The 24,210-nt window shown below is 39.4% G+C and overlaps 3 protein-coding genes across 10 annotated transcripts in view; all 3 read right to left on the reverse strand.

The window, feature by feature from the left end:
* Positions 1-2,184, reverse strand: part of daam1a (dishevelled associated activator of morphogenesis 1a) — a 56,103-nt gene extending 53,919 nt beyond the window's left edge. Inside the window, exon 1 of the mRNA XM_056267259.1 lies at positions 2,077-2,184. The gene's annotated coding sequence lies outside the window, so the exon portion shown is untranslated. The remainder of the gene's footprint in view (positions 1-2,076) is intronic.
* An 8,695-nt stretch (positions 2,185-10,879) lies between these two features.
* Positions 10,880-13,044, reverse strand: sdsl (serine dehydratase-like). The gene is made up of 8 exons (XM_056267272.1): positions 13,019-13,044; positions 12,633-12,800; positions 12,350-12,392; positions 12,102-12,244; positions 11,893-11,981; positions 11,540-11,767; positions 11,329-11,453; positions 10,880-11,241 (listed from the first exon to the last, which is right to left on the reverse strand). The coding sequence occupies exons 2-8, from the start codon at positions 12,792-12,794 to the stop codon at positions 11,051-11,053; spliced, it is 981 nt and encodes a 326-aa protein (XP_056123247.1). The 5' UTR covers positions 12,795-12,800; positions 13,019-13,044; the 3' UTR covers positions 10,880-11,050.
* Positions 13,045-13,547: 503 nt separating this feature from the next.
* The window catches only part of ppp1r13ba (protein phosphatase 1, regulatory subunit 13Ba), a 43,096-nt gene continuing 32,433 nt past the window's right edge, over positions 13,548-24,210 (reverse strand). For 7 of the 8 annotated variants that reach the window (XM_056267252.1, XM_056267254.1, XM_056267251.1 and 4 more), the window contains 14 exons: positions 23,619-23,720; positions 21,723-21,897; positions 20,592-20,788; positions 19,910-20,050; positions 19,393-19,585; positions 18,570-18,701; positions 17,455-17,564; positions 16,924-17,356; positions 16,068-16,813; positions 15,634-15,771; positions 15,385-15,518; positions 15,062-15,228; positions 14,748-14,947; positions 13,548-14,583 (listed from right to left, as the gene is read on the reverse strand). In XM_056267252.1, the coding sequence (XP_056123227.1) occupies positions 14,542-14,583; positions 14,748-14,947; positions 15,062-15,228; positions 15,385-15,518; positions 15,634-15,771; positions 16,068-16,813; positions 16,924-17,356; positions 17,455-17,564; positions 18,570-18,701; positions 19,393-19,585; positions 19,910-20,050; positions 20,592-20,788; positions 21,723-21,897; positions 23,619-23,720 (2,910 nt within the window). In that variant the 3' untranslated portion in view covers positions 13,548-14,541. The remainder of the gene's footprint in view (positions 14,584-14,747; positions 14,948-15,061; positions 15,229-15,384; positions 15,519-15,633; positions 15,772-16,067; positions 16,814-16,923; positions 17,357-17,454; positions 17,565-18,569; positions 18,702-19,392; positions 19,586-19,909; positions 20,051-20,591; positions 20,789-21,722; positions 21,898-23,618; positions 23,721-24,210) is intronic. The other variant, XM_056267253.1, reaches the window with a different exon arrangement.

The following is a 24,210-nucleotide window of genomic DNA, read 5'->3' on the forward strand; positions in this document are numbered from 1 at the left end:
CGAGACCAGAATATCCAAACCAACTTGTCCTTCTCTTACTTGTTTCAATTCAATGCACACTTGCACAGCAAAAGTAAACCAGCTCCAAATCCCACAAAAGCACACATTACACATCTTTCTATTTGCAACATATTGCATCATACATTACGTATTCAAGAGACACAGAAACTACACATAACACTTAAAACCTAAAAAAAACTACTTAACCAGATTAGCTCAGAGGATGAGCCCACAGGAGGGTGGAGTCTTTCGTCTGGTATCGGTTGCACACTGAAAGAAGTCCCGGTATCATATCTTGGCACTATTTTGACATTCTCTAGCCCTGAGATAGTGAAGATGTCTAAATGTGACCCCACCTCTGTAATTAAAGACATCTCCCACACGTCTAATGTCAGCATCTCCACCAACCTCCCCAATTAGGCCAAAACAAACTCTCGTTGCTGTGCACGACCACGAACAAGCACACACACCCTTCACATAAACCATCAACCCCCCCCCAAAAAAGACGAAGTGCAGGGACTGCAGGCAGGAATTCTGGGCCCTGCTGGAGGGATTTGGCTTATCGCCCAGCATGTTAAGTACTAGAGTTGTGACTAAACGAGAGACGCTGAACACCGCACGGTGCAACAAATTAATAAGGTCAGACGGCCCTGGATGAGCAGTCGCGGATGTAAAGGAATGTGGCAATGATTTTCGATGTGAACGAACCTGCATTACATCCATGAGCGAGCAGCAATTTCGGTCGCATCAGACTCTGCTTTAATGCTTACATTGTCACTGCAAGTCTGTGCTTGTGAGCTTGATCACAGAAGAACGGAACGCTATAACTGCTTTCTATTGCAATAATTCAAAATGCTGAGGTGGATCGCGTGCAGACATAATTATTCCACTTTGTGTCAGATTAACACAAAGTAGAAAATAATAGTCCACAGACCTCACACACAGCAGTCTATCAGTCCCAAGATCGTTTTGGTAAAGCTACTGCATGTAATGCGAAAGACCCTTGACAAGCAGTCTTTGCCAGTTTGTGAAGGACATATTGAAGGGATGTAGTAGCTACTGGCAGGTGGAATCAGGGAGAGGACAAAAAATTTGGATATGATCAATATTTTGGAAAAGAAGTTTAGATGCATATGCCTACATTTACTAAATGTTAATTTTTCTCTAGCACACAAAATTACACGACGTCAAATCTAACAGACTAAAATGCCTCTGTCCAGACTCTGACTCTGTCCAGACCATAAGTTAGTGTAGTAACAATTCTGCTGTGCTGTGAATTAACAAATTACATTGCTTTAACTCGTCAAAATAAGTTTTAGAAATTTACACCTTTTTTATAAGTTATGCAAGATTCATCTAATTTTAAATCAGTTTAATGTATAGCCTAAGTTGAAATGACTTAAATATCCAAGTTGACTGTACTGAATGTAAGGCAGCAACATTTTTTTACAGTATAAATATTGTATCTGTGGGGTTTTACTTCGTACTTCGTAAAACATTTCATCGTACTTCGAAAAACATTTCATTATCAAAACACAACTCGCATCAAAAGAAACTTTCGGATACCAACATTTCTACTACTGCAGTGTATGAAAGGTAGATTTTCATTTGATTAATCATTAACTTTCCTTTGTCCTTCAAGAAAAGTAGCAAAAAACAGCTGGCAAAACAGTGACAACTATACTGTCTGAATTAAACTCTCAAGTAACGTTAAATCTTGCGTGTAAAGGAGTTGTAAATGGCAACATATCAAACTGTCATGAGTTAGTAAGATAAACACCGTATAAAGTGCAGTTTCTAAAGTGAACTAGATCAAAGAAGTTAAATAATTACAAACAGGCAGCGTTTGAATGCAAACAAATGTTTTGAAACTGGAAACAAACGCGTTTCATTTGTTTTCTAAATCTGACGAGAATCACTCGTCCATTGAACCGCCGATTTCGCATGTATCTCTATGTCCCACCCTTTAAAGACAAATAACTTAAAAAGAAGTCCAAAGTCGGCTGTAGTTACACTATTTGTTTTTCTGAACGTCTCATGTAGCTGTCAGTTTGACGTCTGAGATTGAGAACTTACCTTGTAAACAGTCCCATCCTCCCCTCGAACGCTCTGAGCTCATGCTCTGCGCTCTCATTCCCCTGTGCAACAATACACAACCCGACAGGCAGGTGACGTCATCCCTTTTGGCTTTGCGATTGACAATTAGTGCGCGTGCGCAACCGTTAGAGGTGCATGTTTATATGGGAAATGTAGTAGGCATACTTCATTTTCTTAAGTAGGCTATGTCTTAAAGGGAAAGTTCACTCAAAAATGTGTGGGAAAAAAATGTGTCATCATTTACTCACCCTCTCAAGTTGTTCCAAACCTGTATGAGTTTCTTTCTTCTGCTGAACACAAAATAAGATTTTTTTTTTAATAATATGGTAACCAGACAGTTGACACTAGCCATTGACTTCTATAGAAAGAAATACTATGGAAGTCAAAGGGGAGCAGAAACTGTTTGGTTACCGGCACTCTTCGAAATGTCTTCTTTTGTGTTCAGCAGAAGAAAGAAACTTAGAGGTTTGGAACCACTTAAGGGTGTGTAAATTATGACATTTTTAGGTGAACTATCCCTTTAAGAAACGAGTGCTATAGGGAAAGTGCAAAACAGTGGACATTTAAACCACACTTCTTTTTTTTTATTAACCAAAATTTTAATTAATTAACAACATGCATTGCTCATAAACAGGTAAAAATTGATGGTTGTAAGTCTGTAAATTATTACTGGTCTATTAATAAAAATGCAATTATATGTAAATATAATTAATTAAATATTACACTAAGACACATTTTTATTGTACATGAACTATAATTATTTTGTTCATTTTACTAGTAAAAATTGAAAGCACTTCTCAAAGACAATTTTAGTATATCTTATTTTGCTATTTGAAATGTTGAATCAAAGATCAATGAAATAATAACATAATCCTTCTGTGCTTATTTTTATAAATGTAAGTGTAAAAAGTAATAATGCAGTGTGGTCACAAAGCTTTCTTTTCCATTCTGTAACACTGAATCACAATAATTTCTGTTATAATAGATGAAAACCCTTCATTGGTGGATGTCTTGCCAAATTTTAAGGATTTATTTGAATAGATAAACTCCAAATTAGCTTACAGGATAATTAACATTTATGAGCACTAATTAACAAAGCAAATCTGAAATTTTAGACAAATTTGTCAGGGCTGGATAAATATCCTTCTCCAGTTGCATTTTATTGTTTATTTATTTATTTATTTATTACAGTTGAGAACTGTTTTATTGTACAAGACTTATTATTAGACATAGCTATTAAAAGTATTTTTACAGTAAGATGTAAAATTAGATGCAATGATCAGAAGCATGGCACTGTAATGAGTCAATATGTAAAGATCATAACACATATAAGATGAAAATACTTATTTGACTTTTTTCGTGTACTAGTATGAAATACCAATTGAACATTGATGTCCCATTAACAGACTTTCCCGTAATACTTTTGTATACAGTAAATCACGTGATGTTTAACATAGCACTCATTCCACTTAAAAGCAACTCAAGGAAGAGATCCATACGATTTATTGAGGCAAAAGCAGGCCACAGACAGACTTACACGGGATTATGGGAATGATTGTACATGGTGGGCTGTCTGCTGGAATTACAGGCATGGCAGCAGCTGGTGATGGAGATTGGGCCATGGGGCTACACTAACCCATGATCGAATTTTAATTCCCAAAACTGCATACTGCCTGCTCTAAATTATTTCCAGAAATTAATGTTAATCCTAAAAAAAATTAGGATTTACCAGAGTTCCTGACTCAACATGAGTCCGAATTTTGAATTGATCATTAATAGGCTATTATTATTATTATTATTGTTATTGACCTCTGTAACTGTTATTTATTTATAATATATTTTTAGTGTTTTGTGGCAAATACTGCAATAATAGCATAGGGTTTTTCACAATGAGCCCCCTGAAATCAAAATTTACGTTTTTTAGCTTTTAGTATGAAAATATAGCCTTACGGTCATGAATAAGCTGGTGTGTTCCAAAACAATGACACAATTTACATTTAGGAGATATAAGTATTCAAAACTTACAGTCTCTCACTTCCGCTAAAATCGATCACGGATTTTTATGACATCATCGCGGACTTCAGCTTCTCATCAAATCTTCTATCCAATCAAATGCTCTAAAGAATCTAGAATCTATTTGAAAAGGGGGTGGAGCCATTCAATACGTCCCGCCTTAGTTTCCTGCTTCAGTGGAAATTATGGCAACACATCATACAAAGCAGACCGTTCCACTTCAGTGGGCCTTTAACCCCGGATTACTGTGATTTTTAACCCCAGTTTTAAACCCAGTTGAGTAACTTTTCACACGTGTAATTTATTTAAGTAGGGTTAGCACCGCTTTTTACCCGGGTTTATGAAACCTTTCAGAGGAGGGTTAGAACCGATTTTGCGGTGTCATCATCACCGCTACTGGCATGACTGATAACTTTGCCTTTTACACTCTCCTAAGCACTTTCCACAACTTTTACTTACTTATATTATAATCTTTTCTTTTTTTTTTTCACTTTTTCTGTCTCCACTCCCCACTACAACTGTACATGATCACTATCTCTCCTTCGGCTATTTTGGCAACAGATCTTTAGTCCAAAAACTCACTAACGACAACTTGACTTTCAACATGCCTCATTGACTTGGCAGTCAGTAAATGTCTTTTCAGAAGCCAAAGCTGTATCCTCAGAGTCAGTATGCCAGACTAGAGACGTCATGGTTGGAAGGACAGTCTGTTTAATATATAGAGGTCTTCTAAGGACTGGGCCGAGACTTTTAGAGGTGTGTAAATATTTAAACAGGTCTGCATATTGTTATACAGGAACTAATAGGAATGAGGCTGTGCATCCTCTCTATAAGCGGCTAAAGAAACTGCTCTTTAAAACTGCTTAAGCCAGAAGGATTCTATCCGGATTACATGACTTATCCATAACGCCTGTTCGGCCCATAAAATAACACAGTAATTACTGATTCTGAGCATAATTCGTTAGTAAATCCCTGTATATTACAACAAATTACACTGAGACATAAGTCAATGCAAATACAGACATACACTATCGTTCAAAAATTTGGCATCAGTAATGTTTTTGAAAGATGTTGTCTTATGCTCACCAAGTATAGATTTATTTGATCAGAATACAAAGGCAGCAAAACTCTAATATCGTGAAATTTGTTACAATTTAAAATAACTGTTTGCTATATTCATATATTTTAAAATGTAATTTATTCCTGTGATGTAAAGCTGATTTTTCAGCATCATTACTCCAGTCTTCAGTGTCACATGATCCTTCAGAAATCATTCGAATATGCTTATTTGCTGCTCAAGAAACATTTCTTATGATTATCAGTGTTGACATTTTTTTTAAAGGTTTTTAATGCCACTTTTGCTTAATTTAATGTGCCCTTGATAAATTAAAGATTTTTTTTTTGTATCTTTGCAGCCTCAATCCTTTGATATATGAAACATTTTCTACCTATTATAAACCTTTTCTATCAAGATACTAGATAGTTAAGGCAATAGTTCACTCTGACATTACTCACCTTTGAGTTGTTTCAAACCCTTATAATATTTAGCAGAATGTTCAAGCTGCTAATTTCCATAGAATAAAAGTGAAAGGGGACTGCTGAGTTACAAAAATAACAATAAGCACAATAAAAACATTTAAATGAAATATACATTTATTGATATATTTCATGTCTTCTGAAGCCATGCAATAGGTTTGTGTAAAACAAAAACACATTATTGGCTCAAAAACGTCCCCTCTACAGCTTGCCCTTCCACATTGAACTAAGGTACATCAAGACAAGTTAAACCAGGTTTGACGTCATCAATGAGACATGGTGACATCAAACCTGGGGTACTGTCCCTGTTCACTTTCATATGTAAATGAGCCGCCAGGACTTTCTGCTTTTCCACAGAAGAAATAAAGTCATATGGTTTTGGAAGGACATTCAGTTTTGGGGTAGCTGTTCTTTTAACGCTATCACAGATAGCACAAATATTATTTACTAAGACATCAACTTCAGGCATTACCTTCCTGCATATCATTGCCTTGTGTATTTAACAACCTCCGGAGTACAGATAAAAGTGGCCAGAAGTAGAGTAGATTATCTGTGGGGCTCAAAATCAATCTCTCGGCTTTGATCTGCATTTAACCCTTAGGAGTGAAAACTCTGAGAAGCTTAAATGCACTTCCATCGTGAAGCCATTTAGGTCTTTTCAATCTTGGCAGAAACTTTAATACCAACAAATGAGTTGGTTCCCTAAGAAGTTCTCTTTATTCAAGCTATTCAATAATGTATAACTAGATAAACATTCTCATGTATCAGTCATTTCAAACAATCATCAATCAATGCAAAAAGAACATTGCTCATGTCAGAAGCAGGACAATATCTTAACCACAGTGAAGTATCTTGTATGCTGCCCCGCATTCAGTGCAGCATAAAGCCTGTAATGTACTACAACCACAGTCTCTGTTCTAACACAATTACATGCCTTTTCCCAATCACATGACAAAGCACTTGGTAATTTCATCGTTATTTACATGGATCATGAAGTCCATTTATAACAGCCTTTGGAAACAAAGCAGCTCCTGAGTTACAGCCAAGTGGTTTACATTATACTCTCACAATTTAGATTTTTTTTTTTTTTTCTGTAGGCCTAGTTCCAATACCAGAAGAGTTTGTGTGTGCACAAGAAAATAATATGTATAATGAGAAAATATACACTCACCAGCCACTTTATTAGGTACACCTATTCAAATGCTTGTTAATGCAAATATCTCATCCAATCACATAGCAGCAACTCAATGCATTTAGGTATGTGGACATGGTCCAGACAATCTGCTGAAGTTCAAATTGAGCATCAGGATGGGGAAGAAAGGTGATTTAAGTGACTTTGAACGTAGCGTGGTTGTTGGTGACAGACGGGCTGGGGGTATTGCAGAAACGGCTGATCTACAGGGATTTTCAAGAACAATCATCTCTAGTGTTTACAGAGAATGGTCTGAAAAAAAAAAAAAAAATATCCAGTGAGCTGCAGTTCTGTGAGTGAAAATGCCTTGTTGTTGCCAGGGGTCAGAGGAAAATGACCAGACTGGTTAGAACTGATTGAAAGAGAACAGTAACTCAAATAACACTTGTTATAACCAAGGTCTGCAGAAGAGCATCTCTGAACACACATGTCGAAACTTGAATCAGATGGGCTACAGCAGCAGAAGAGTGCCACTCAGCTAAGAACAGGAAACTGAGGCTACAATTCACACAAGCTCACCAAAATTAGACAACAGAAGATTGGAAAACCGTTGCCTGGTCTGATGAGTCTTGAACATGACAATGAGTTGGCAATACTCAAATGGCCTCCGAAGTCACCAGATTTCACTCCAATAGAGCACCTTTGGGATATGGTGTGTGGGATTACACATTTAAAAATCTGTTTAAGATCTGCTGATCTTGTCCTTACATAACATAACATAACATGAAAAACTAAGGTGGAGTACATTGTATTTAGCATTTTAAGGTAAAGATGATGACATCAGATGAATGATTCTGCTAAGCAAAGTTTCCTGCAAGAGATTCCTGCCAGTCCTATTCTCTTTATTGTAAGTCAAATGAGCCAGATTACTGAGAATCTGACCTTTTGTCTTTATTGGCTCTTGGAGCCTTTCCCAATCTTTGAATTAGTTATGCTGATAGAATTAGGACTTGCAACACTCTAGAGTCTGGGGTGGGTTGCTATTACTGTATACTTCATTTGCATGATTTGTTAAGGTCGTCAGCCAGGTGCTTTATCTCCATTTCTAAGCACTGCCCCTAAAATCTAAACTTCAATGTACACTAGAGAGACTTGATGACTGCAGCTACCAACAGATCGTGTTCTCAATGAAAAATCCTGCTGAAGATTCAACCAAGTCTCCTGGTCTTCGCTTCTGAAGTTTCCAACAGGTGGAACTGGAGATTCTCATCATGGATGTGCAGCTGACAAATCTGCAGCAACTGCGTGATGCTATATCATGTCAATATGGACCAACATTTCTGAGGAATGTTTTCAGCACCTTTTTGAATCTATGCCACAAAGAATTAAGGCAGTTCTGAAGGCAAAATGGGGTTGTGGTAGATTTTTCCCTAAACCTTAACTACGTAAGTCTACCTGGGTCGTCTCCTCATCGACGTTCCCTGGGTTGTCTTCAATCGACATTCCCTATATATAGTCTTCCTGGGTTGTCTCCAATCGACATTCCCTAACAGTTATCTATTTCTCTAAACTAACTCACCTGCTTCCCTAAACTAACCTGCTGCGCAGCAGTAATGACAGACAGACTTCTGCAAATGTCCTCTAAATGCTTTAATCACGGCCGGGAGAGTCCTCGAAATTTCCTCAGAGAACTTCCCCCAAGAAGAAGCAAGGCCGGAGGATCTCAGTCAAATCCCACCAGTAAACACGAATACAACCGTTTTTATAGAATAGGGGTATGGCAAAATGACATGAAACGTTACATAATTTCCCCACAACTTGATTGGTTGTTCATAGACAGGCCCTCTTGTTACCAGGTAACCAAAAGGTTTCAAGGTTAGACATCTGTCTAGTTTCATTTCCCATATTTGTTTTCACACAACCATGAGTTTTCACTAGTTTCGAACACTACATTTTGTTCAAATGTTAGGATGCCTAAAAGGGAAGTAAGGTAAGAGTTAGTCATAATATTAGACCCAAAGGGGAAGTCAGGTAAAAGTTTATCATAAGGTTAGATAATCTAAAGGTCAGATTTTTAGAGTCAGAAACATGATTAGTTCTAAAAGATAGTTTACTATCTTATCTATTAAAAATCAACCACAGGGTCCAACCTGGTACTAACAAGGTGTACCAGTTGTAATTAAAATTATTCAACCCCCATTGCAAATCAGGTTTATTGACTTTCAGCTCTTCGCGATGAACCAATCATAGAAAAATAATTAAAATAGCTCAACACAACTATGTTTCAAGTGGTTTCCCCAAATTCAACTGAAAATGCAACTTTTAAAGACTTCTGCAGTCTCAACATTATTTAACCCCTTGGCCAATGTGATGTGATGGCCAATGTAGAATCTTCCAGGACTTCTTCTGCAACCAAGTCTTGGTGGAATTTGAGGTGTGCTTGGGATCATTGTCCTGTTAGAAGGTCCAATGACGGCCAAGCTGACGGTATGATGTTTTCTCCTAGGATTTCCTGATACTTCAATGAATCCATCTTGCCTACCTGTTTTGCAGATTTGTGCTGTTGTGAGGGATTCTATTCAGGGGGTTGGATCATTTTGAGACTGCAGAAGTCATTAAAAGTTGCATTCTCAGTTGAATTTGGGGAAATCACTTGAATCATTTGTTGTGTTGAGCTATTTTAATTATTTTTCTATGATTGGTTCATGCAACTGTAATAACTATTGTAATGCTCTCATAGCAGGTCTTCCAGCTTGCACAGTCAACCCTCTGCAACTGATCCAGAATGCTGCAGCCAGAGTGGTCTTTAACGAGCCGAAGAGAGCACACGTCGCTCCTCTCCTCACTAAATTGCACTGGTTGCCAGTTGCCGCTCGCATCAAATTCAAGTCACTGACTTTTGCCTATAACAACCACTGGCTGCTCCCTCATACCTAAACTCATTCTTTCAGACTTACATGCCATCCAGAAACTTGCGCTCTGCAAGTGAACGCCGTCTTGTGGTGCCATCTCAAAGAAGCACAAAATCTCTTTCTCTGACCTTTTTCTGGTGTGTTCCCTGCTGGTGGAATATGACCTGCCCAGCTCAACCAGAGCTGTTGAGTCTGTGGCCATTTTCAAGAAACGGCATCTTTTTTGGCAACATTTGATCCATTAATACTAACACTTTATCTTCTATTCAATATCTATTATCTTTATTTATTTATTTTAAGTACACGTACTGCGTTATTAAACTGGGAGGGTCATAGCACTTATTGTTGTCCTATTGTTATAGTTTTGGATATAAAGCGTCTGCTATATGAATAAATGTAAATGTAAAAATGTAATAAAATGGCTGGTGAGTGTGTATAAAACGATAGTCGTCTTTTTTTTTTCTTTAGTGATTTTCATCTTTGAAATCACTAAGCTGAAAACAGACGGTGGCTATTTCAAAGAATTTACATTAAGAAAACTGTTAAAACCTTAAGAATGCTTCTCTTCTACTATTATCATTATCATATTTGTAGATTTGCTTTTACACTGTCCAAAACAAACAAACAAACACTTGTAATTCTTTAAGGCAAGACACTACAGGTGAATATGATTTAAAAACCACATACATCCCCAGTTGATTGATTAATTGCAAAATAATATATATTTTGTATTACAACTTCTCAAAAATATTGTTTATTATGCAAATGAGGCATTATATAATTAAATTTGCACTCATTTGCATACATATTCATAACAGAAATCTGAACACTGAATAAAGCCAGGTTCGAAATTCTTGTTATTTTGCTCACGTTTTAGATTCCAAGATTTTACATGGGAGATTTTGGATATCTTTTTGTATCACTCAGCAAGAAAAAAAAATCAAAATTTTTGGAAAGTGCATGCAAATAGATAAAGTCCAATAAAATAAACACTAAAATGTATATTTTGGATGTTTTCGTTCCACTAGTCTGAAACAACATTCTATCAATAGCCGCCCAATATCTCAAAATTGATCAGAGCATGAAAAAAAGTTTTTGCCTGAAGTGTCTTGCCTTAAAGCAACACATCAAAACGACAAACATTAGCACCGCCTGCTGGTTACAGGTGGTAAATGACAACATTCTACTCCTTCAAAGGATTTTATCACGCAAATAGCATTTCACTAAAGCAAGGTTACAGAAAATCCAAAGAATTAGTTTGAAATACAGCAGATTATCCTTATCTTTTGATTTATGCAACACAACATGTCAGTGCTACTCAAAGCAGATGCATTGATGTGAGAATGTAAAGATGTGGTGGTCATTTCCGTATGACTGCCTGTAGATGCCGAAGCTGAGGCAGGTTCATACTGCCACCCCCACACACAATCATAACCAGCGGGTCGAGCAGTTTAGGAAGGCGTCCCTCCTCCTGTAGCCTCGGAATGAGTCCGCTGTATACAGCAGCCAATGATGCTCCGCAGGCTAACTCCACCAACACACGCTCCTCATCTGCATACAGTATACAGTAATCGATAGCAAAGCAAGCTTTGTTGTTATTGAGCTGTTTGATGGCCTTAATCATAGCAATGAACTTACCCAGGAACAGTTCCACTGCCTCCAGGGCCTGTAGATCTGTCACCACCTCTGAAATGACATTGGGACGTTTGCTGTACTCAAACGCCTGCTGGCATGCCATTTTTGCTCCCAAACACGTTGCTTCACTTGCAAGCAGTCAATATCAGAAAGATTCAGTTATGCGAATAAAAAAAAATTGTTCATGAATTCAAGATGATTCGTTAATTTATACCTTGTAATGTCAGGCAGCATAACCAGATCTCTGGCTTTCAGAGCAAAATTTAGACAATCGGCACCCACGGTCTCCATGCATAGGACAGGCACATTGCCCCAGCCTACCTCATCCAGCCCTTCCATCACCCCACAAAACAGACCACCACCCCCTACGGAAAGCACTATAGCTCCAGGTTTGGATGGCAGTGAGGCCTTGAGTTCATGCACAATGCTGGAATGACCTTTCCTAAGAGACAGATTGTTTTTTACAGCTTTTCATTTGTGTAAAAACTTAAACTATGAAATAAATTAAGGACTGTACATGATCAGATTCCTTATTTTATTTGATTTTATTTATACAAATAAACTCACCAGACCAGAGGATGGTTGAACGGGTGTATTACAGTAAGACCTTCAATTTCCGCCAATCGTAGGGCCTCAGCATTTGCATCATCCCATGCCTACAACATCACATAAAAACATTGTCATGTAAATGATTTAAGATAGGATAAGACAACGTAACTGCATCATATCGGGAATAAAAGGCATTTGAGATAACGGTGATGGTACTTTGCTCTTGCCTTGCCCACCACAACTTTGACTGTAGCTCCCTGGTCCTTAAGTTTTTGAGCTACCAGTTGGGGTGTCGACAAGGGCAAAACAATGGTGGCTGGCAGGTTGAGTTTTCTTGCTGCATATGCTGTGGCCATACCAGCATTACCACCTACATGTATACACACAGAGACAGAGAGATAGAATACATGATTGAATATGTTCATGATGCCCATATGACTGGGAAATACAATTAAATGTTTACCATTACACTCACCAGAAGAACAAATGACACCTCTCGACTGGTTTGAACTTGCAACCTTAGAAAGGAATAAAAAATATGTTTATCAGAATTCTCCAATAGGCTATATGCAATCGTTCCTAAAGCGCTAGAGGGCAGTGTGAACGCGCACTATAGCCTACCTGTGAGGGAAGTAAACGTTTGATTCAGGGAACGATTTTGTAATTGCAACATCGTTAACATTTAACAGCTTTATGTGTTTAGTCAAACCAATATTGTGGTGCTTGGTTTTATGAAATGTAGCGATATTTTTCCTCACATTTTGACACATGTGTCCTATTCCACGGATTTTGAAGGAACCGGTGGGTTGTGAGCTCTCCATCTTTAGAACCACGGTAGTCCCCATCAGCTTCGACATGCCTGCGCTCTCGAGAAGTGGGGTGACGACATGAAATCCATTTTGCTTTGACATTTTGCTCATAATTTTCTGAAATACAGTTAATACAGGAGGAAGTGTTCAACCGCGGTTACGGTGGGTAAATGACCTCAGTGCACTTTAAAAACTGTGACGAACATTTTGAGAAATTTGAGATTTCCCGCGTTTTCAGTGGTAGGTTAACCTGGGTTTTCTTAAGTCATGCACTTATGTTACGTTTTAAACATAAAATATACAGACAATTGGTATTTTCACTGTGGTCTACTCACCTATTGCGTCGCGGTGTTCTCTTGAACAACTAGCCTGTTGCCTAAGTTCAAAGTTCGTTTACTGACAATAAAGGAATCGAGCACTAATGAACTAATGTCCAAGACCGCTAGATAAACCATGACAGCTTGCGTTTATGTAATGTCAGGTTAAACTAAGTTACTCATTCATGGGAGTACCGTGCAATGATTTCCTGAAATTGAGAAACATTAGTCTAAATCCAATATTTAACTAAACGTAGCCTATATTAATATAGCGATTTAAATATTGATTTTTTTTTTATGATAGGCTACTTCACAACTGCTTGCCAATGGTCAATTTTTCTAAATATATGAAAAGCCTTTTTTTTTTTAAAGCTAAATAAGTAATGAAGTAAAATAAAGCAAGTAAAAAAAAAACCCACTATGGACATATCAAACTTCACAACAAATGCATCTATGTTGATATTTCAAGATGGAAACCCAAAGAGTACACAGCATCATACTCCTGCATAGAATACAGGCTGTGAAAAAATCCAGTCAATACAACATGTGACTTTGTCCCAATGTGGAAATTTTATTGTGCACATATACATGACATCACATTGCATTAATGGCTCTCGTATGGCAGCACAAACACAAGGCAGATCCTGCCTGTTTTGACAGCCATAAAAGTCTATATCAAGCTGTTAAAAGAGTTTTTTTCCATTTCAATTAAATAAACAACCTTTAAAAAGAGAAACGATCATGTAGCATAAAAAAATCAAGCCCAACTTAAATAAAGCATGGAAATATAGGTTTTATGTGATGTGTTGTCAATATCCCCTGGTTGATGGGAAAACAGCCACTGCATTCGTTTTTATGGCATCCGGTTTTTTTCAGCATCCTTTTAAAACTCAGTTCCTCATAGATGACTACACAATTTCACCTCCATCAGCCCACATAATTCTCCACACATAAAAATATACATGTTTCCATACCAGGCCACTTCCTTATTATCCATCAGAAGCTTGACCAGCCTCAAGGTCTCTTCTAAACACTTTCCAGAACTTTCCTTCCTTTTCCCTGAATCAGCAACTTCCTAACCGTGGGAAATGAAACATCAGTCCCTTCAGTTTCCTCTTTGCCTGATAATAACCACAGAGCACAAAACACTGGAATCCAAGACTGCATACTCTGTCACCAACTCTTATCATCACATCCACGTCCCGTTCTGACAGTAACATCCCATTCTTAAACTCTCTCACACACACATATACTCAGGAGGTTTGCACTGTGGAAGAGGTCAGAAAAGCTAACATGTTCCTCAACAGATATATGGGTAAGAGGGATACTGCAAAAACAACACATCAAAGTGACGAATAAAATCTGGGATGCAAACGTAAGACCACTGAATTGCCCTCTCTTCGGTTATTCCCTCTTGTCCAGCATCAGACGTTCTCCATCATCTGTGAGTTCTTTGTTGGGGTGATGGCAAAGACAGGGCGCCATCCCGCAGCTTCATGCCAACTGCTGTCACAGGAGCTTGCGTCGTTTCTTCTGGCCACCTATGCCAAGGAACGTTGCCTGGGTTTGATCCTTGGGTACAGCTACAATGGCAACAGTGAACAACAATTACTGATGGAGAACCTACCTTTTAAACAAATTTACAGGGTCGATTCTTTCTCATTCTATGCCTTACATTGAAACAAAATATTGTAATGCATAACAATGCCATTTAAGAAATAAATGCATGCCTATACAGATATCGTACCCCTAACAAGTTGCGTGGTACGTAGCCCTCCTTGTCATTAAGTCTGGTCCACCACCACTCTGTCTCGCTGTCATCCCTACGACTCATGATGGTAAGAGCATCACCCTCATGGAAGGACACCTCATCTGCACTCTGAGCTTCATGGTCCCACAGGGCATAAACCGTCCCTTTATTCATTACGCCCAGCTTCTCCTGTACACCTGGAAGGGAAATAACAAAAATGAATTCTGGCTTTTAAAATCATGTACAGCTCCTACTCTAGAAACTCACTTTAAAGTAAAAATAACAACAACAGAAAATGTGCTCGATATTACCATATAGAAACTGAGAGCATTGGACATAACCCTCCTCCATCTCTTCGCACTTGTCTGCTGCCGTCTCCACATCACTAATAGTAGTGGCAAAAATGGCAGCTCCAGACTCCACCAACAACTTGCAAAGATGAACATTGTTGCATGAAGCTGCACAGTGCAGAGGCGTCCTGATCACAAGTGAGATAGAGTTAGCAACTGCTAACATCACTTTATGAGTGAGAATTTCATATCTGTACAATATGAAATGACAACAGATGTCCAATATTCTCTAATACAGACAAATGTCAAAAGATAAACTATCAGACAAAATTGATAGTCCTCACCATCCATCACTATCCGCTGCATTGACATTGACCCCAAAGTCCAGCAGGAATTTTACAATATGGTGGTGACCTGCACATACCGCATTATGGAGAGGGGTAATACCCTCATCATTTGGAGTGCTAGGATTGTTCACCTGAGGATGGAGTAAAACAAACACAATTTGAGAAGGAAACAGTTGACAAGCTACTACTGAGACTAGTTCAAGCATTCAACATAGGTGTAAGGGGCATATGGCAACTGAATAGTACCTCGTAGATAATCCTTTGCACCAAATCAAACTCGCCCTCCAAAGATGCATCCAAAAGCAATGCAAGAGGATTGAACTTGACCCTCAAGCCATGACCTGTCCTCTCAGAGCCAGGCTTCTTCAAGTTTGTGCGCTTGACCTGCAATATGAAAAAATCTATTGGTTTTTATATTTCAAAGACTAACATCATGTCTTTTGAGCCACATCTTTTGAAGAAGAAAAAAACCCAAAATGAATATGTATCAGAGCTATGCTAATTGATATAGCCAACAGTATGATAAACTCATTCTACTACCACGGTTAGGTTAAAGGATTGCTGCAGGACTCTGTGTGTGAATGTTGCTTGTGAGTATCAAAACTTTTTGCAGAATGAGACATGCAAAAAGTTTTTTACATCTAGACATGACCCTAACCAACAAGCTAGTGCCAACTTACCGTAGATGCACCAGGAGGAGTGCCTGACTGTGCTGTGGTCTCCTGCTCTGCAGGGGAATCGGCTTCTGGTACTGGACTAGATTGTGTGTCCACATTTGTGTGGTTGTTGTTATGATTGTCCTCATGGTTGTCCTTATGAGAAGGGTCTGAGGCACCATCCGCCTGGGCACCCCCTGAGTCACTACATAGATGTGTCAGCTGGTTCTCATTGTCATCAGCTGTAGGTGACACAGAAGATGTGGGAGGAGGGATTGAGATTGGTGGCTCTGCTGAAGGCTCAGCTAACATGCTTGACTCCATCAGGTTCCCATTGGTAGTGTCCACATCACCCAGGGCTGTGGCCATGTAGTTCAAAGGACTGTCAGGCTGGTAGAAAGGTGTACCACCCACTCCATTCTCAATGCCCCCTGCAAGGGTGTTGAAGCGCTGATATAAGAGCTTCTGGATGTTAGGCCCACTGGGTCCTTCTGGTTCTGTGATGGAGCTTCGCTTCTTCAAAGGTCGGGGAGCATTGGATAATTTCCGTCTCAGCACCTCCAGGTCAATGTCACTTTGGTAACGGAGAGGGGAGTGGGCCACAGGGGTCAGTTTGGTAGGGCTGAGAGGGCGAGGGATGTTCTCCACATTGGGTGGAGGTAAGGGAGTGCTCTCTTGGACCTCTCTGTCGACCTCATCTGTGAAGGACTGCTGGTAGAGTGGAACTGGAGAGGGAGAGGTGGAGCCTGGTAGAACTGGTTTTCCGTATACTGGAAGCAAATGAAAAGAAAGCATATTTAATAGAAGGGAACATGCATAATCATAATATGGAAAGCTAATTTCCATACCTGTTTGTGGAACCAATGCAACTGCTTATTACCTGCTTTAACAGCAGCTCTGCTGCTGCTGGAGTAATTTTTGGCTGTAGGCTGCTGCAGGTACATATTGTAGATTGAGCTGGAGTTCATAGTGGCAGGACCCTTCCTTGGAGACTGGGGCCGGGACCCTCTGTCCGGAATAAAGGGACGCACCGCCACAGCAAGAGGAGGCTCTGTCCTCTCCCCCTGAGGGAAGAGGGCTGATCCAGACTGAGGCGTAGGACTGGGAGGCACTGTTATCCGCTGTTGGATCTGCTGTGATGAGGAACCAGAGGCAGGGGGTGTTCTCTGCCAGCCTAAGTTGCCAGGAGCAGAGCGGGGCAAAGAGCTGGTGGCACAGACTGTGGAGTGATGGCCTGCACTGGGATAGGTTCCATAGATGGGTGGAGGCTGCTTAGACAATGCTGTTACTGTCCCTAACAGCTTAGGGGCTTCCTAGTAAATAAATAAAAAAACACGAGTTAAGCAAGACTCAAAAGATGTCTTTCAGTAGAACTTGTACTTAAGTTCTTTGGAGGACTGTTTAATCTCACCTTGTCTGAGGTACCCATCTTGCTGCTATGATCTTGACTTGTGTCCTTCCAGTCTGGAGGTTTTAGAGGAACCCTATTATTGCTGAAGGAGGGCCAGATTGCATCATTTGCTGTAGGGAGCACAGCAGTATGAGTTAGACTGAAACAGACAAAGACGTGTATGCTCTTTCTCCAGTCAGCCTCATTATGACACAGACTGACCTGCTCATCAGGTCATTAAAGCAGGAGATGAGTCTCAAATGGGACTACACTCACATCTCTGACCCCTGTGACATCAGGACACTTCTAATCAGTGGCTTGAGTGGGGTATATTTCTGTCCTGTCCTCTGCACAGATCCAGCTCTCTTTGGGTTAAATGGATTACTAAGCCTATGTGTCCAAGTCCACTGCTCTGCTTGTCAAAGCCACGGGTGATGACGCATGTTTATCCCATCCGTCTGACAGACACGCCATCAAACTCACTGGCAGTCGACTGCCAAGTCCCACAAAGGAGAAATGCAGTGAAGCAAATGACTAAACTCTAACACATATGGGGGTTTCTTTTCTCGAAATAGGTCAAATTCTTCCAGGAATTAAATATGCTAAAGGTTGAATACAGTCCTTTGTAATGTATTCTTAAGGCCAGCCTGACATCTTCCTGACTACTAACAAAAATAAAGTTGTTACATAATAGCTACTTTTTTCCACCAGTTCAGTTCACGGTTTTAGGAGTCCTGTGGATCTAACTTTAGTGACTACTGGGATATGGAACAGTAAGTGTACTTTTAAGTGTGCTTTTTAAGATAAATAAAGGGTGGGGATTACATTGCCATTTTATGAACTTTGTTTGTCAGGACCCACGAGGTAACACATTATGCATAGGACTTACCTCATGGGTACTGACAAACTAAGTGCAAGCTAGTGTTTTTTGTACATTTATTATGTCAGTGTGTGTGAATAATTTATAATCAAATCAATTCACAGTGTCTTTATATATTATTTATCTACAACATAAAATCAAACATGGTTTATAAATGTCTTATAAAGGCAAATATTTGTCTTGTAAGTAGAATGCTATCCTGTTTTATGCACTCTGATCAAATATTTCCTCTTGATATCATGCCCGAAAAACTCACTAGAAGGACAGTCGGAGTCTGTGGGGGCCTCTGGCCCATCTCTAGGCTCTGAGGATTGCACCAGAGGGTCCACTATGATGTCTAAGTCTGAGACCTTCCATGGGCCTGCAGGCATCCTCACCCTCTCTTCCTCTGTCCCGCCGCCCCCAAATGTGACACACAAGCATGACAGACGAATAGGGGAGGAGATAAAAGGTGACAGACATGAGAAAATGAAAACACATGTTAGCGATAAAGGCTGGAAAAAACAAACATAAAGATGTTTTAGTATGACATTGATGAGAATATCTGAATAAAGATACATTTCGAAACTTGGTGCTTATGAGCTCCCATTTTAGATGGGAAGAGATACTGCAATTCTTCATCCAACTGTATTGTTAGCACTATGATGCCAAGAATGATAAAGACATGCTATTGTGACATGTCAGGAAAATAAGTGAAGCATAGAAAGAAATCTGAACTGAGCTGAATGAATGATTTTACAGTAGTGGTGAGAAAGAAGATTCATTTTCACAAGGAAAGCCGGTGAGCAGATTTCTGCTGTTGAGTGATTGATGCACACAACCTTCAGGAGGCAAGCATAATGAGATGATATATCTATCATCATTTATGTAGTACTATCTTGCTGATTGGGGTCATGATGAACCATGTATACCTATTTGATGCTCATAGTTTTACCACAGAGAGCTTTTATTTGGACATTTTCTGTGTGAGAGCACCAAGACTTTTCTCAATGATGCATTAATCCCTGGACAAATCTCCAGAATTCCTGGAGCAGTTTATGGTTACAAAATTCAGTCAAGGAATAAGAGGAAAGACTGACCTGACTTGGAACGAGCATGGTTGACTGTAGCAGAAGTGGCTCGAGACTGTGGCTTCAGGGGATCAGGAGGTAAAGTGTAGCCTCCTTCCTGTCGCCCGGGCACCGGTATCTGGATGTAGGGACAGACTGCTGCCACCCGCCCAGAACTGCCTGGGGTGGGCTGAGGGGAGGGAGGACCACTCATTCGGCCAAGCTGTAGAGAAGAAGAATGGTTAATCAAACCCCATAGAGACAAGTTTGCAAGAAGTGGCTAGTCAATACAGTACTAGTGTTTACACCTAAAAATATGCAGCGTTTATATCAACAAACACCCTTGAATGCAATTTGTATGCATATGAGAGGTCAAACACTTTGCTTCAAAATCCTTTGAGCTTAAAATGCTGGGTTTAACTAATGCCAGGGTCTCTTTAAAAACCATTAAGTAATTATTTACAATGCAGCTCGATGTAATATTACAGATCTGGTGTACTAATCTGCATGTGGCACTGCAGTTGCAGGCTGGTTCTTTATCACTTGCCTCTGCTTTTTTCTTGTAGAGACGCTCTCTGAGGTCCCCAATACGCTTGTCCATCATGGTCACCTCCATGTTACGCTTGTTAAGCATATCCTTGTGTTGCTGTAGCTTACTGTTCTGTTCCTGATTTAGCTTGTTCCGGATCTAAATGTTAATACAATCATACATGCGTCATACACACACATACAGAACTGATGATTACATTACTGCATCTGAATATTTTCCCCATCTCATCAAATGTCACATGTTTATGCAACTAATATCTTTGGAATTTGAAAACACGCTATAATCTGAATATTTTATGCAATATCACTCTGGGGCGCAAACTGTACCACAAAACACTTCAGAGAAGATTTAGGAAAGAATAAACAAGTGTGGCAAAACAGGAAAGCGCATTAAAATCAAAGTCTTTTAAAAAAAACTCACTGGGGAATAAAATAGTTTTTGATGATCAAACTGCGTTAACGGATTAAAAGAAAGTCTATTTCCCATTACTTTTTCCAAGTGAGTCCAATATATTAAAGATAAACAGTTTGGTGCCGATGGCCATTTGAGTTGTCATGAGTTGCTGCGAAAACAACAAACAGCATCACAACCACCAACACATGGTCTCAGTCAAAGTTAACAAAAAAAAGTTATATACTGTTGTCTCTGTACAGTACAATCCCTACATCATGTTGCCTACCTGCAGTTCCTGGTAGAGTTTGCGGAGTTCCAGTGCAGCATTGCTGGTCACTGGTCCCCCCAGAGGCTGCAGTCCATTGAGACGCCCCCGTCGCAGATCGTCTAGCTGCTGTGTGAGCTGGTCCACCTTGACCATGGCCGACTGCAGCTCTGCCTGCTTTTCCTGGAACAGGCTGCTAACATGCTCAATTTCTGCAGCTGAAAGACACACACAAAGCATTCCACTTAAAAATAAACTATCGTAGAGTGCAAATGGATGCACGATTGTTGATACGCTTCATATACTATATGTTAGTGTCTGTGGATTTTTCAAGTGTGGGTGTGTTCGAGCAAGTGTGGGAGTGAGGTCCAGTGCAGTTGTCCACTCCTCAAGTCCACATGCCATACGACAAATTCTCAATAGAGAGGAATGGTATTGTGATCTTGGTTTTTATCTCATGAATGTTATGAGGGGGTGAAATCTTCCCCAGGCTCTTCCACACCCCAAATAGAACTCCCTGTTTCAAAGTTCAGAAATGCTGTTATTGACTGATCCACTGCCAGGAACAGAGAGGGAGTGGACGGCAAAAGCAACTGGAGCAAGGGATGAAATTACACTGTGTGCTCTAACAATAGTAATAACCGTTAGCTTCAGCCCTAGCAGTTTGATTTCTTTAGAGACTTTATTTGTGCACAGTTGCCTTAGAATGGCAATATGAACGTATTACAGGGACAATCACCCTGGAGGAGTGCCTTGCTCAAGGCCACGATAGAGCGGTGCAGCAGGGATGACGTCAAAACCCAGAAGTCTAATTGGCCCACAAATTTCCCTATGGGGTTTTTCAATTCATAAGTAAAATAAAGGCTGTGGTAAACATAGTTTGAAGATATAGACGTTTTTTTCAACAATGTAAACTGCATAGCGTGTAGATTTTGATTTCATCTTGACTTTAACCACTGTGCCACATCACTATAAAAACACAGTCCTGGGCAAAATGACATATTAGATCAATAACAAACAGATATTGTACTCAATATTATAGTAGGTCATCATATAGCATTTTAATGTTTCAGAGAACATATATAAGTAAAATCTGTTTATAAAATGAGCAATCTAAAGCGTTTTCAAGTCTGTTAACATGGCTGTACATACACAGGTTGCCGTTGATGAGTTTGCTGTAGTCCACTTGGCCCCTCATGGCACGGACCTTCTTGAGTTTGGCTTCTTGACTGTCCACCCTTTCCCTCAACCTCTGGAGCTTCTCACTCTCAGACACGGACTGGCCCTGACGTGGGTCCTGTTGCTTCAGATACCGCAATCGTTGCTCCTAAACGTGGAGAAGAGAGGAAACGGAAGGACAGGAGAGGGTAACGGTCAATTTCAAAATGGGGGGGGGGGGGACGGGGGGACATGCTCCACATATCATTAAAACACACGTAACAGATCAACAAAAGCCCTTTCTCACACCTCACTACGTACAGTGGAGAGCTGCGAGAGAATGGGATGGAAACAATAAGGAAGGACCAGGTAAGATGGTAAAATAGAGAGAGAAAAGAGACAGGAAATAATAAAAGAACATCAACTTAATTTAAGTGCCAATTCAGATTTAGTGTTAGCAGAGAAGCTATTACATGTACCTTACTAAAAAAAAATGCAAGAGAATCATACTGTAATTACTCCAACTGAATATGAAAGATTCAGTTACAGTATGTGGGATATTACAACATAACACACCCAAAAAGTGAATGTATGATGAATGAGACTGAAATAGAAAGTGGAGGGAAGCACAGGCATTCGTGCTGACAAGCACTTTCAGTCTGCTTCAGAATGAGCAAATACAAAGCCAGGCCTAACAGTCCCAGAGTGTTGACTCGACACAATCCAGTGTTAAATGAACGGACAAACAAACAAAGCGTGTTTTTAACCACAGGGCTAATACATTTAGTTACATACAACATGTTTGTTTGAAATATTCATTTGTATTCTTTCATTTATTTTTGTTTTTGTCTAATGTTTAAAGTTGTCTGACATGATGCAAATTGCCTCAAATCTGCATTATCTATTCACAAACAATTTGTATTAGCAATATAAAACCAATAAAAATGCAATAAATAAATGAGCAATTCAACAACCACCTCTACCTAAAAAGTTTTAAACAGACATGCATTTGTTTACCTTACAACAGGTGAGTTAACTTGATGGCTTCTTGATACTTTTTCCTGAAATACACAGTCCCATATACTTCAGAGATCATAGCTAGGCCCTCTTGTCTGCGATTTCCCAAGTATTCTGGTAGATTTTTTTTGCCCGGGAACTGACTACACCTTCACGAGCACACGTACATGGCATCCACACTCAATCTCCAGTGGTCTTAACGTCCTCCCTCTTCCTGACAGCTGCCGTTCCATGCTGATCTCATTTCCTATGTGAACGGAGTCTCTTTCCTGTTGTTGTTTAAGGAAAATAACTTTGCGACCATATATGCAACACGCATACTCCCTCCAGTGCTATCCTAAGTGTGATATTCAACTATCACACGCTGACCTCAAGACAATATCTGCACCACAGAGACAAACAATTCTCAAAACACAATATCAAAAGAGCCGAATTAACCGAATGACGTCAGGCTCAAGTGCACTAACTGAACATTTAAAATGCAAATCATTCAGGCTTTTAGAAAATTCCTGACATGGCCGTGTGGAACCAGGCTAGTACAATTAATCAAACATGACAGTTCATGCACTCCCCAGATGATATGACCATGTGTTCACATATGCCCCTTATGCATTTATGTACACCTGCTTATGGCAAACCACAGGGGTCTTCGTTTTAATAAGCAGAAGTCAGCAGACCAACAGAGCACCATTAACATATCTGAAAATGACTCTAAAATAAAAGATGCATATCTAATCTTAAGAAAAATTGGCCTTGTTTGGCATAGGACAGGCCATTTCTTTTCAATGTAACAGTCCAGACATAAGAAGAGGAAAAATATCGTAGACATATGAATAAATAAAGAGATAAGAGGCTTCATATGGTGGATCCTACCTTAGCTATCAGCATCTGCTGCTGTGTTTCGATCTGCTGCTGCTGTCGCATTGCCATCTCCTGCAGCTCTGACAGCGTTAACTCCACACGTGGATTCCCCACCTACACACACACACAAAGTAACGTAAAATCAGTTTTGCAAACAAACAGGCTGAACTTCACTTGTTCAAACAAAACAAAAACTACATTTAAACCTTTCCAATAAAATAAAAATGATCAGCCGTCTTTAGAATCAAATTAGTGGTCAACAGACTGTATATTACCCAATGCTGATATTCATCTCACAATATATGTAATACAAATTAATGGTGACAAATGAGGTGTACACAAAATTGCTGAAATTAGATAAAAATATAAACCAATATTTACTTTGATTAACTCAAAAATATTAGAAAAGAGAAAATAATATCTAAATATAATATCTAAATAGGGCAAATATTGGCTGCTTAATTATTATATTGGTTTATAACTAGTTAAAATCAAATGAAATCTTTTCTCAGGTATTTTGTATTCATTGTCAACTAGACAGGCAATACCTAAAATAAATTCCATCAAAGGGTTACAAGAAAAATGTACTTATATTTATTTTTAG

The sequence above is a fragment of the Rhinichthys klamathensis genome, unplaced genomic scaffold (assembly GCF_029890125.1).
Source record: "Rhinichthys klamathensis goyatoka isolate OS25496 unplaced genomic scaffold, OSU_Roscu_1.1 h1tg000256l_1, whole genome shotgun sequence".
Lineage (NCBI taxonomy): Eukaryota > Metazoa > Chordata > Actinopteri > Cypriniformes > Leuciscidae > Rhinichthys > Rhinichthys klamathensis.